The sequence below is a fragment of the Oncorhynchus keta genome, chromosome 20 (genome assembly GCF_023373465.1).
Source record: "Oncorhynchus keta strain PuntledgeMale-10-30-2019 chromosome 20, Oket_V2, whole genome shotgun sequence".
NCBI lineage: Eukaryota > Metazoa > Chordata > Actinopteri > Salmoniformes > Salmonidae > Oncorhynchus > Oncorhynchus keta.
The window spans coordinates 48,211,001-48,224,820 of NC_068440.1; the positions used below are offsets into that span (position 1 = coordinate 48,211,001).

Consider the following 13,820-nt stretch of genomic DNA (forward strand, 5'->3'; position numbering starts at 1 on the left):
TCTCCCAGTCCCTGCTGCTATAAAACATCCCCACAGCATGATGCTCTCACCACCATTCTACACCATAGGGATGGTGCCAGGTTTCCTCCAGATGTGACGCTTGGCATTCAGGCCAGTTCAATCTTGGTTTAATCAGACCAGAGAATCTTGTTTCTCATGGTCTGATAGTTCTTTAGGTGCTTTTTGGAAACTCCAAGCGGGCTGTCGTGCCTATTACTGAAGAGTGGCTTCCGTCTAGCCACTCTACCATAAAGGCCTGATTGATGGAGAGCTGCAGAGATGGTTGTCCTTCTGAAAGGTTCTCCCATCTCCACAGAGGAACTCTGGAACTCTGTCAGAATGACCATCGGGTTCTTGGTCACCTCCCTGACCGAGGCCCTTCTCCCCTGATTGCTCAGTTTAGCCGGGCAGCCAGCTCAAGGAAGAGTATTGGTGGTTCCAAACTTCTTCCATTTAAGAATGATGGAGGCCACTGTGTTCTTGGGGACCTTTAATGCTGCAGAAATGTTTTGGTACCCTTCCCCAGATCTGTACCTCGGCACAATTCTGTCCCGAAGCTCTACGGACAATTCCTTCGACCTCATGGCTTGGTTTTTGCTCTGACATGTATTGTCAACTGTGGGACCTTATATAGACAGGTGTGTGCCTTTCCAAATCATGTCCAACCAATTGAATTTACCACAGGTGGTCTGTGGTAAAACCATCTCAAGGATGATCAATTGAAACAGCATGCACCTGAACTCAATTTCTAGTCTCATACCAAAGGGTCTGAATACTTATGTAAATAAGGTATTTCTGTTTAGTTATTTTTATACATTTACAAAAATGTTTTTTGCTATGTTATTATGGGGTATTGTGTGCAGATGAATTCGTTTTAAAATAAGGCTGTAACCTAACAAAAATGTGGAAAACAGAAAGGGTCTGACTTTCCGAATGTCAGACTCTCCTATATATATTTTTTATTTTTTATAAATGTGCAAAAAAATACAAATGTTTTTATCATTGTGGGGTATTGTGTGTAGAATGGTGAGGAAATATTGTTTTTCAATCCATTTTAGAATAAGCCTGTAATGTAACAAAATTAGGAAAAAGTGAAGGGGTCTGAATACTTTCTGCATGCATTGTATGTTATGTAGAATACTAATTAATCAAGAAATTGATTCAGCTTTGATCTAACTTTACTAAATGAGCACCATTGTGAAATGTGGCGGATCGACGCTGCGCCCTGGGAGGCAGCACTGCACCCCTGCAGTCCGCTGCAACCAATGTATGCTACTAGCCTCATTACATGAATATGCAAAACCGTCTCTAGACAACGCCGATATAAAGTTGCCGGGATGTCACGTATTCGATCAAATAAACCTCACGTAGCAAATAAGCCATTCATTTTATTTTTGACCAAATTCGACACACTCATAGAGAGGGACATATTTTCCGCCGAAGTGGGCCTTTCTCTTCCTTCTGTGCCATTATTATGATGTTTTGTCCTCTAGTTTCCATTATAAAAGCTGTTTCTAGATCTGTAGTGTATTGGCCCTTGCTTTCTCGCGATAACATGCTCGGGCTGGGTAGGGCGCAGTGTACAGGATCTGATCTACAAATCACCGGAAATGGCGCACACCTGCTTTAGTTAACACGCATTCTGCACAGATCAGCGAGTCTGCGCAGTACCAGCCCAGGCGGTCCCGCATGAGCAAGCCAATGGGCCGCAAAGCACCCTGGGACTTCCTTTCTTTCCGAGGCCATATTGGAGCGACATACTTGTAAGTTCAGCTCTGTGTTTAATCTTTAAATATAAATATATTTAGGCAATTTTGGTGCACATCACCCGGTTGATTACTAACGTAAAATTGTCCAATCTCTTAATGATTTGTTCAGGTTGGCCAGAACGGACTAAATCGCAGCTATGGTTGCCGCAAAGAAGACGGTGAGTCGCGCTCTCATGAACGGTGTAAAGCAACTCACGTGGAATCGTGGTTTCTGGGCTAAACCATCACATGTTTTGAGCTACCTGGCAATGTTAACCGTACATATGTTTTAATGTGCCCTAACATACAACTTTCTAATTCCCAGGACATGTCTAGTTTTAGTTTTTGCCAACTTGCCTAATCTAGCCATATAGCCAGCTCTCGTAACATTCGCCAGTTAGCGACTAGTTAGCGACTAGTTAACGTTTTAACCAGTTGTCCAGACGGCAATTTGAACGATTGCATTGGGGGTATTTTGAGTTGGCTCATCGAGAAACGCAATGTAACAGTACTGTTCTCGGAAATCTGATAAATCCAGTTAGCAGCTCTTCTGCAACACCATGTCGGCGTGTACAATTAGCTAACAGCCAAGCAGATTAAGAAATAAACGAGTATGCTATATGCACTCAAATCACATGTATTTAGAAATATATATATATTTTGTTAATTAGGCAAGTCAGTTAAGAACAAACTATTTTAATTGATGGCCTAGGAACAGTGGGTTAACTGCCTTATTCATGGGGCAGAACGACATTTTTACCTAGTCAGTTCAGGGATTTGAACTTGCAACCTTTCGGTTACTAGTCCAAGGCTCTAACCACTAGGCCTCGCTGCCGCCCCAATCTCAATTAGAAGACCGTATCATGTTTGGTTCAATGGATATGGGCTATATTCATAGCTCACAAATGTTTGTCTCTAAACACCAATTGTTTCTTTTGGTGGTAGAAAAAGTCCCTGGAGTCCATCAACTCCCGTCTCCAGCTGGTGATGAAGAGCGGTAAATATGTCCTGGGATACAAGCAGTCTCAGAAGATGATCCGCCAGGGAAAAGCCAAGCTGGTCATCCTGGCCAACAACACACCTGCCCTCAGGTAACTAGTTGGCCTACATCACAATTATGTAGCAGTATTCGCTAATGAAGTTAAAGCTACCAATACACTTTTCACGCAAACTTGGTGAGCTAAAGTTTACTGTGCTAGCCTGAGTTGTGTTCATTAGGCAGATTCCGTTACAAAACATTTTGCAATGGAAAACGTTTGCGCCAAATGGAAACTAGAGTTGCTGTTGGATATGTAAGTCACTGGAGTAAATGGTTAACAGTTCCCGTTGCAAAGGGTTTTGCAATAGACATCACGTTTTGAGTCCGATTGAATGAATACATGTCAGGGCCCTCATCCACCATAGTGTCTGGAACCATGTGGAACAGACCATGTGAATGGATTTTCAAAGCTAGCTGGGTAGTTAGGCTTGGTGTGATGGACTTACAATCTTCCTAATGGGGTCCCAGTAATCCTAGGAATATTAATATTTCTACTTCCATGAGTGTTTCAAATAGTTAAAGTCACATTGAATTAACCAATTAAGCATATCAAGTGTTGCTTGTGTGTTCTTATGGGTAATTTTATTTTTCTGTACTCCTCCTACAAAGGCACACCTGTATTGGTCTGCTTGCAGGTGTGTAAGAACAGGAGGAACATTGAAATGAGGGCTGGTTTTGTGTTACTGGCTGCACCTGCAGTTGGTCATTCAGCAATCAGACACCTTGAGAAAACAACTAGCCTTTTCTCGCTTTCTGTACCTTTTTATGTAACTAGACAAGTCAGTTAAGAACAAATTCTTATTTTACAATGACTGCCTAACCCGGACGATGCTGGGCCAAATGTACGCAACCCTGTGGGATGCCCAATCATGGCCGGTTGTGATTCGGCCTGGAATTGAACCAGGGTCTGTAGGGGCGCCTCTAGCACTGCCATATACCGCTGTGCCACTAGGGAGCCCCAAACAACTACAGCATTAAACAGAAAGTGAATGTTGCTTTCCCCACACACACAGGATCATGTTTCATTAGTGTACTTGTGTTCATGTTGCTTTCCCCATACACACAGGATCATGTTTCATTAGTGTACTTGTGTTCATGTTGCTTTCCCCACACACACAGGATCATGTTTCATTAGTGTACTTGTGTTCATGTTGCTTTCCCCACACACACACAGGATCATGTTTCATTAGTGTACTTGTGTTCATGTTGCTTTCCCCACACACACACAGGATCATGTTTCATTAGTGTACTTGTGTTCATGTTGCTTTCCCCATACACACACAGGATCATGTTTCATTCAATAACATACCTTCTATCAAAGTATGCCCACGTGTGTATTTCCTCAGGAAGTCTGAAGTGGAGTACTACGCCATGTTGGCCAAGACAGGCGTCCATCACTACAGTGGGAACAACATCGAGCTGGGCACGGCCTGTGGGAAGTACTTCAGGGTGTGCACCCTGGCCATCATCGACCCCGGTGAGTGTCCAATCAGACTGCCTGTTTACCACGCCTATTCTGTTGATGGATGGTCTGCAGACAATCCTTTAGCAGTGAGCAGTTTGATACGGTTCGTTGGAACATTGTTTTCAAAGATAACATGAACGTCAGGAGAACGGTCAACACAACCTTATCAAACTGCTCTACTTTCACATGCCATGAGTACGTTAGATTTAATCGTTTTTCACAAATGTGTTTTGTCTTACACCGTTGCGCACCAATTTTCCCATTGTGGATTTCTGCACCAGTTGTATATACGGTGGTCTGACCAGCACTAGTGAATCACTAGCTAAACACCCAATGGTGCATTTACCTGAACTGACTGGGCACTCTGCTCTAGTCAGTTACTTCCTGCCTCATTAGTGACAATGCCTTAGGTCTCAAGTTAACTGGTCCACCATTTCCTGGTTGCTAAAATTCTATTAGTTTGCGAATTTCATTTTGTGACAAAACAAGTATAGTTTAGAGAATCATTGTACCATCTAAACCGATGTGAAATGTTTTCTATGACCACAAATATTGTATTTTCTGCTGTTTGACGCAAAAACAAACCGACAGGGTCTGAAAGTATTGGTACTTTTGATAAGTGTAAATCATTTATAAAATTCCTTATGAAGCAAAGCAGACGGACACATTTTCTATTTATTTATTTGCGGATAGCCAGGGGCTCCAACAATTAAACATGTGCCACAGGATAGAATACAACTACATTCTATAATGACACGGCCTACTGCCACAGGATAGAATACAACTACATTCTATAATGACATGGCCTACAGGATAGAATACAACTACATCTATAATGACATGGCCTACTGCCACAGGATAGAATACAACTACATTCTATAATGACATGGCCTACAGGATAGAATACAACTACATTCTATAATGACACACAGGATAGAATACAACTACATTCTATAATGACATGGCCTACAGGATAGAATACAACTACATTCTATAATGACACGGCCCTGCCACAGGATAGAATACAACTACATTCTATAATGACACGGCCTGCCACAGGATAGAATACAACTACATTCTATAATGACATGGCCTACAGGATAGAATACAACTACATTCTATAATGACATGGCCTACTGCCACAGGATAGAATACAACTACATTCTATAATGACACGGCCTACTGCAACACAGGATAGAATACAACTACATTCTATAATGACACGGCCTGCCACAGGATAGAATACAACTACATTCTATAATGACACACAGGATAGAATACCTACATTCTGCCACAGGATAGAATACAACTACATTCTATAATGACACGGCCTACTAGCCTATAATGACAGGATAGAATACAACTACATTCTATAATGACACGGCCTACTGCCACAGGATAGAATACAACTACATTCTATAATGATAGAATACAACTACATTCTATAATGACGGCCTCCTGCCACAGGATAGAATACAACTACATTCTATAATGACACGGCTGCCACAGGATAGAATACAACTACATTCTATAATGCCACAGGATAGAATACAACTACATTCTATAATGACACGGCCTACTGCCACAGGATAGAATACAACTACATTCTATAATGACACGGCCTACTGCCACAGGATAGAATACAACTACATTCTATAATGACACAGGGAATACAACTACATTCTATAATGACTGCCACAGGATAGAATACAACTACATTCTATAATGACACGGCCTACTGCCACAGGATAGAATACAACTACATTCTATAATGACACGGCCTACTGCCACAGGATAGAATACAACTACATTCTATAATGACACGGCCTACTGCCACAGGATAGAATACAACTACATTCTATAATGACACGGCCTACTGCCACAGGATAGAATACAACTACATTCTATAATGACACGGCCTACTGCCACAGGATAGAATACAACTACATTCTATAATGACACGGCTTACCACAGGATAGAATACAACTACATTCTATAATGACACGGCCTACTGCCACAGGATAGAATACAACTACATTCTATAATGACACGGCCTCCTGCCACAGGATAGAATACAACTACATTCTATAATGACACAACTACATTCTATAATGACACTGCCACAGGATAGAATACAACTACATTCTATAATGACACGGCCTACAGGATAGAATACAACTACATTCTATAATGACACGGCCTACTGCCACAGGATAGAATACAACTACATTCTATAATGACACGGCCTACAGGATAGGAATACAAACATTCTATAATGACACGGCCTACTACAGGATAGAATACAACTACATTCTATAATGACATGGCCTACTGCCACAGGATAGAATACAACTACATTCTATAATGACACGGCCTACAGGATAGCCTACAGGATAGACGGCAACTACATGGCCTACTGCCACAGGATAGAATACAACTACATTCTATAATGACATGGCATTCTATACTGCCACAGGATAGAATACAACTACATTCTATAATGACATGGCCTACAGGATAGAATACAACTACATTCTATAATGACATGGCCTACAGGATAGAATACAACTACATTCTATAATGACATGGCCTACAGGATAGAATACAACTACATTCTATAATGACATGGCCTACAGGATAGAATACAACTACACATGGGATGCCACAGAATACAACTACATTCTATAATGACACGGCCTACAGGATAGAATACAACTACATTCTATAATGACACGGCCTACAGGATAGAATACAACTACATTCTATAATGACATGGCCTACTGCCACAGGATAGAATACAACTACATTCTATAATGACACGGCCTACTGCCACAGGATAGAATACAACTACATTCTATAATGACACGGCCTACTGCCACAGGATAGAATACAACTACATTCTATAATGACACGGCCTACAGGATAGAATACAACTACATTCTATAATGACACGGCCTACTGCCACAGGATAGAATACAACTACATTCTATAATGACACGGCCTACAGGATAGAATACAACTACATTCTATAATGACACGGCCTACAGGATAGAATACAACTACATTCTATAATGACACGGCCTACTGCCACAGGATAGAATACAACTACATTCTATAATGACACAGGATAGAATACAACTACATTCTATAATGCCTACAGGATAGAATACAACTACATTCTATAATGACATGGCCTACAGGATAGAATACAACTACATTCTATAATGACATGGCCTACTGCCACAGGATAGAATACAACTACATTCTATAATGACACAGGGAATACAACTACATTCTACTGCCACAGGATAGAATACAACTACATTCTATAATGACATGGCCTGACTGCCACAGGATAGAATACAACTACATTCTATAATGACATGGCCTACTGCCACAGGATAGAATACAACTACATTCTATAATGACACTACAGGATAGAATACAACTACATTCTATAATGACATGGCCTACTGCCACAGGATAGAATACAACTACATTCTATAATGACACGGCCTACTGCCACAGGATAGAATACAACTACATTCTATAATAATGACAGGATAGAATACAACTACATTCTATAATGACATGGCCTACAGGATAGAATACAACTACATTCTATAATGACACATGGCCTACTGCCACAGGATAGAATACAACTACATTCTATAATGACACGGCCTCCTGCCACAGGATAGAATACAACTACATTCTATAATGACACGGCTTACTGCCACAGGATAGAATACAACTACATTCTATAATGACACGGCCTACTGCCACAGGATAGAATACAATTACATTCTATAATGACACGGCCTACAGGATAGAATACAACTACATTCTATAATGACACGGCCTACTGCCACAGGATAGAATACAACTACATTCTATAATGACATGGCCTACTGCCACAGGATAGAATACAACTACATTCTATAATGACATGGCCTACTGCCACAGGATAGAATACAACTACATTCTATAATGACACGGCCTACAGGATAGAATACAACTACATTCAGCCTACAGGATAGAATACAACTACATTCTATAATGCCTACAGGATAGAATACAACTACATTCTATAATGACACGGCCTACAGGATAGAATACAACTACATTCTATAATGACACGGCCTACTGCCACAGGATAGAATACAACTACATTCTATAATGACACGGCCTACAGGATAGAATACCACTACATTCTATAATGACACGGCCTACTGCCACAGGATAGAATACAACTACATTCTATAATGACACGGCCTACAGGATAGAATACCACTACATTCTATAATGACACGGCCTACAGGATAGAATACAACTACATTCTATAATGACATGGCCTACTGCCTATAATGACAGGATAGAATACAACTACATTCTATAATGACACGGCCTACAGGATAGAATACAACTACATTCTATAATGACATGGCCTACAGGATAGAATACCACTACATTCTATAATGACACGGCCTACAGGATAGAATACAACTACATTCTATAATGACACGGCCTACAGGATAGAATACAACTACATTCTATAATGACACGGCCTACAGGATAGAATACAACTACATTCTATAATGACACGGCCTACAGGATAGAATACAACTACATTCTATAATGACATGGCCTACAGGATAGAATACAACTACATTCTATAATGACACGGCCTACTGCCACAGGATAGAATACAACTACATTCTATAATGACACGGCTACTGCCACAGGATAGAATACAACTACATTCTATAATGACATGGGCTACAGGATAGAATACAACTACATTCTATAATGACACGGCCTACAGGATAGACTACAACTACATTCTATAATGACATGGCCTACTGCCACAGGATAGAATACAACTACATTCTATAATGACACGGCCTACAGGATAGAATACAACTACATTCTATAATGACATGGCCTACAGGATAGAATACAACTACATTCTATAATGACACGGCATTCTACTGCCACAGGATAGAATACAACTACATTCTATAATGACACGGCCTACTGCCACAGGATAGAATACAACTACATTCTATAATGACACGGCCTGCCAGGATGTGATAGAATACAACTACATTCTATAATGACATGGCCTACTACATTCTATAATGACATGGCCTACTGCCACAGGATAGAATACAACTACATTCTATAATGACACGGCAGGATAGAATACAACTACATTCTGCCACAGGATAGAATACAACTACATTCTATAATGACACATGGCCTACTGCCACAGGATAGAATACAACTACATTCTATAATGACACGGCCTACTGCCACAGGATAGAATACAACTACATTCTATAATGACATGGCCTACTGCCACAGGATAGAATACAACTACATTCTATAATGACACGGCCTACTGCCACAGGATAGAATACAACTACATTCTATAATGACACGGCCTACTGCCACAGGATAGAATACAACTACATTCTATAATGACACGGCCTACAGGATAGAATACAACTACATTCTATAATGACATGGCCTACAGGATAGAATACAACTACATTCTATAATGACATGGCCTACTGCCACAGGATAGAATACAACTACATTCTATAATGACACGGCCTACTGCCACAGGATAGAATACAACTACATTCTATAATGACACGGCCTACTGCCACAGGATAGAATACAACTACATTCTATAATGACACGGCCTACTGCCACAGGATAGAATACAACTACATTCTATAATGACACGGCCTACAGGATAGAATACAACTACATTCTATAATGACATGGCCTGCCACAGGATAGAATACAACTACATTCTATAATGACATGGCCTACTGCCACAGGATAGAATACAACTACATTCTATAATGACATGGCCTACTGAATACAACCACAGGATAGAATACAACTACATTCTATAATGACACGGCCTACTGCCACAGGATAGAATACAACTACATTCTATAATGACACGGCCTACAGGATAGAATACAACTACATTCTATAATGACACGGCCTACTGCCACAGGATAGAATACAACTACATTCTATAATGACACGGCCTACTGCCACAGGATAGAATACAACTACATTCTATAATGACACGGCCTACAGGATAGAATACCACTACATTCTATAATGACACGGCCTACAGGATAGAATACAACTACATTCTATAATGACATGGCCTACAGGATAGAATACCACTACATTCTATAATGACATGGCCTACAGGATAGAATACCACTACATTCTATAATGACACGGCCTACAGGATAGAATACAACTACATTCTATAATGACACGGCCTACAGGATAGAATACCACTACATTCTATAATGACACGGCTACTACAGGATAGAATACAACTACATTCTATAATGACATGGCTATAATTACTGCCACAGGATAGAATACAACTACATTCTATAATGACACAGGATAGAATACAACTACATTCTATAATGACATGGCCTACTACAGGATAGAATACAACTACATTCTATAATGACATGGCCTACAGGATAGAATACAACTACATTCTATAATGACACGGCCTACAGGATAGAATACAACTACATTCTATAATGACATGGCCTACTGCCTATAACAGGATAGAATACAACTACATTCTATAATGACATGGCCTACTGCCACAGGATAGAATACAACTACATTCTATAATGACACGGCCTACAGGATAGAATACAACTACATTCTATAATGACACGGCCTACAGGATAGAATACAACTACATTCTATAATGAATGCCTACACAGGATAGAATACAACTACATTCTATAATGCCACAGGATAGAATACAACTACATTCTATAATGACATGGCCTACTGCCACAGGATAGAATACAACTACATTCTATAATGACATGGCTACTGCCACAGGATAGAATACAACTACATTCTATAATGACATGGCCTACTGCCACAGGATAGAATACAACTACATTCTATAATGACACGGCCTACAGGATAGAATACAACTACATTCTATAATGACATGGCCTACTGCCACAGGATAGAATACAACTACATTCTATAATGACATGGCCTACTGCCACAGGATAGAATACAACTACATTCTATAATGACACGGCCTACAGGATAGAATACAACTACATTCTATAATGACACAGGATAGAATACAACTACATTCTGACACGGCCTACAGGATAGAATACAACTACATTCTATAATGACATGGCCTACTGCCACAGGATAGAATACAACTACATTCTATAATGACATGGCCTACAGGATAGAATACAACTACATTCTATAATGACATGGCCTAATAGAATACAACTACATTCTATAATGACATGGCCTACAGGATAGAATACAACTACATTCTATAATGACATGGCCTACAGGATAGACTACAACTACATTCTATAATGACATGGCCTACTGCCACAGGGATAGAATACAACTACATTCTATAATGACACGGCCTACAGGATAGAATACAACTACATTCTATAATGACATGGCCTACTGCCACAGGATAGAATACAACTACATTCTATAATGACACGGCCTCCTGCCACAGGATAGAATACAACTACATTCTATAATGACACGGCCTACTGCCACAGGATAGAATACAACTACATTCTATAATGACATGGCCTACAGGATAGAATACAACTACATTCTATAATGACACGGCCTACTGCCACAGGATAGAATACCATTACATTCTATAATGACACGGCCTACAGGATAGAATACAACTACATTCTATAATGACACGGCCTACTGCCACAGGATAGAATACAACTACATTCTATAATGACATGGCCTACTGCCACAGGATAGAATACAACTACATTCTATAATGACACGGCCTACTGCCACAGGATAGAATACAACTACATTCTATAATGACACGGCCTACAGGATAGACTACAACTACATTCTATAATGACATGGCCTACTGCCACAGGATAGAATACAACTACATTCTATAATGACACGGCTTACTGCCACAGGATAGAATACAACTACATTCTATAATGACATGGCCTACAGGATAGAATACAACTACATTCTATAATGACACAGGGCTATAATGACTACAGGATAGAATACAACTACATTCTATAATGACACGGCCTACAGGATAGAATACAACTACATTCTATAATGACATGGCCTACAGGATAGAATACAACTACATTCTATAATGACACGGCCTACTGCCACAGGATAGAATACAACTACATTCTATAATGACACGGCCTACTGCCACAGGATAGAATACAACTACATTCTATAATGACACGGCCTACAGGATAGAATACAACTACATTCTATAATGACACGGCCTACAGGATAGAATACAACTACATTCTATAATGACATGGCCTACAGGATAGAATACAACTACATTCTATAATGACATGGCCTACTGCCACAGGATAGAATACAACTACATTCTATAATGACATGGCCTACTGCCACAGGATAGAATACAACTACATTCTATAATGACACGGCCTACAGGATAGAATACAACTACATTCTATAATGACACGGCCTACAGGATAGAATACAACTACATTCTATAATGACATGGCCTACTGCCACAGGATAGAATACAACTACATTCTATAATGACACGGCCTACTGCCACAGGATAGAATACAACTACATTCTATAATGACACGGCCTACAGGATAGAATACCACTACATTCTATAATGACACGGCCTACTGCCACAGGATAGAATACAACTACATTCTATAATGACACGGCCTACAGGATAGAATACAACTACATTCTATAATGACACGGCCTACTGCCACAGGATAGAATACAACTACATTCTATAATGACATGGCCTACTGCCACAGGATAGAATACAACTACATTCTATAATGACATGGCCTACAGGATAGAATACAACTACATTCTATAATGACATGGCCTACAGGATAGAATACAACTACATTCTATAATGACATGGCCTACAGGATAGACTACAACTACATTCTATAATGACATGGCCTACTGCCACAGGATAGAATACAACTACATTCTATAATGACACGGCCTACTGCCACAGGATAGAATACAACTACATTCTATAATGACACGGCCTACAGGATAGAATACAACTACATTCTATAATGACACGGCCTACTGCCACAGGATAGAATACAACTACATTCTATAATGACATAGAATACAACTACATTCTATAATGACTACAGGATAGAATACAACTACATTCTATAATGACATGGCCTACTGCCACAGGATAGAATACAACTACATTCTATAATGACATGGCCTACGATAGAATACAACTACATTCAGGATAGGATAGAATACAACTACATTCTATAATGACATGGCCCTACAGGATAGAATACAACTACATTCTATAATGACACGGCCTACAGGATAGAATACAACTACATTCTATAATGACATGGCCTACAGGATAGAATACAACTACATTCTATAATGACATGGCCTACTGCCACAGGATAGAATACAACTACATTCTATAATGACACGGCTACTACAGGAT

The 13,820-nt window shown here is 39.8% G+C and overlaps 1 protein-coding gene across 1 annotated transcript; it reads left to right on the plus strand.

Moving 5' to 3' along the window:
• Positions 1–1,616: 1,616 nt before the first annotated feature.
• On the plus strand, positions 1,617–4,404 carry LOC118374321 (60S ribosomal protein L30). Its single transcript, XM_052473138.1, has 4 exons — positions 1,617–1,763; positions 1,879–1,927; positions 2,694–2,839; positions 4,134–4,404. Exons 2-4 carry the CDS (start codon positions 1,907–1,909, stop codon positions 4,387–4,389), a joined length of 423 nt encoding a protein of 140 aa, XP_052329098.1. The 5' UTR covers positions 1,617–1,763; positions 1,879–1,906; the 3' UTR covers positions 4,390–4,404.
• Positions 4,405–13,820: the final 9,416 nt, after the last annotated feature.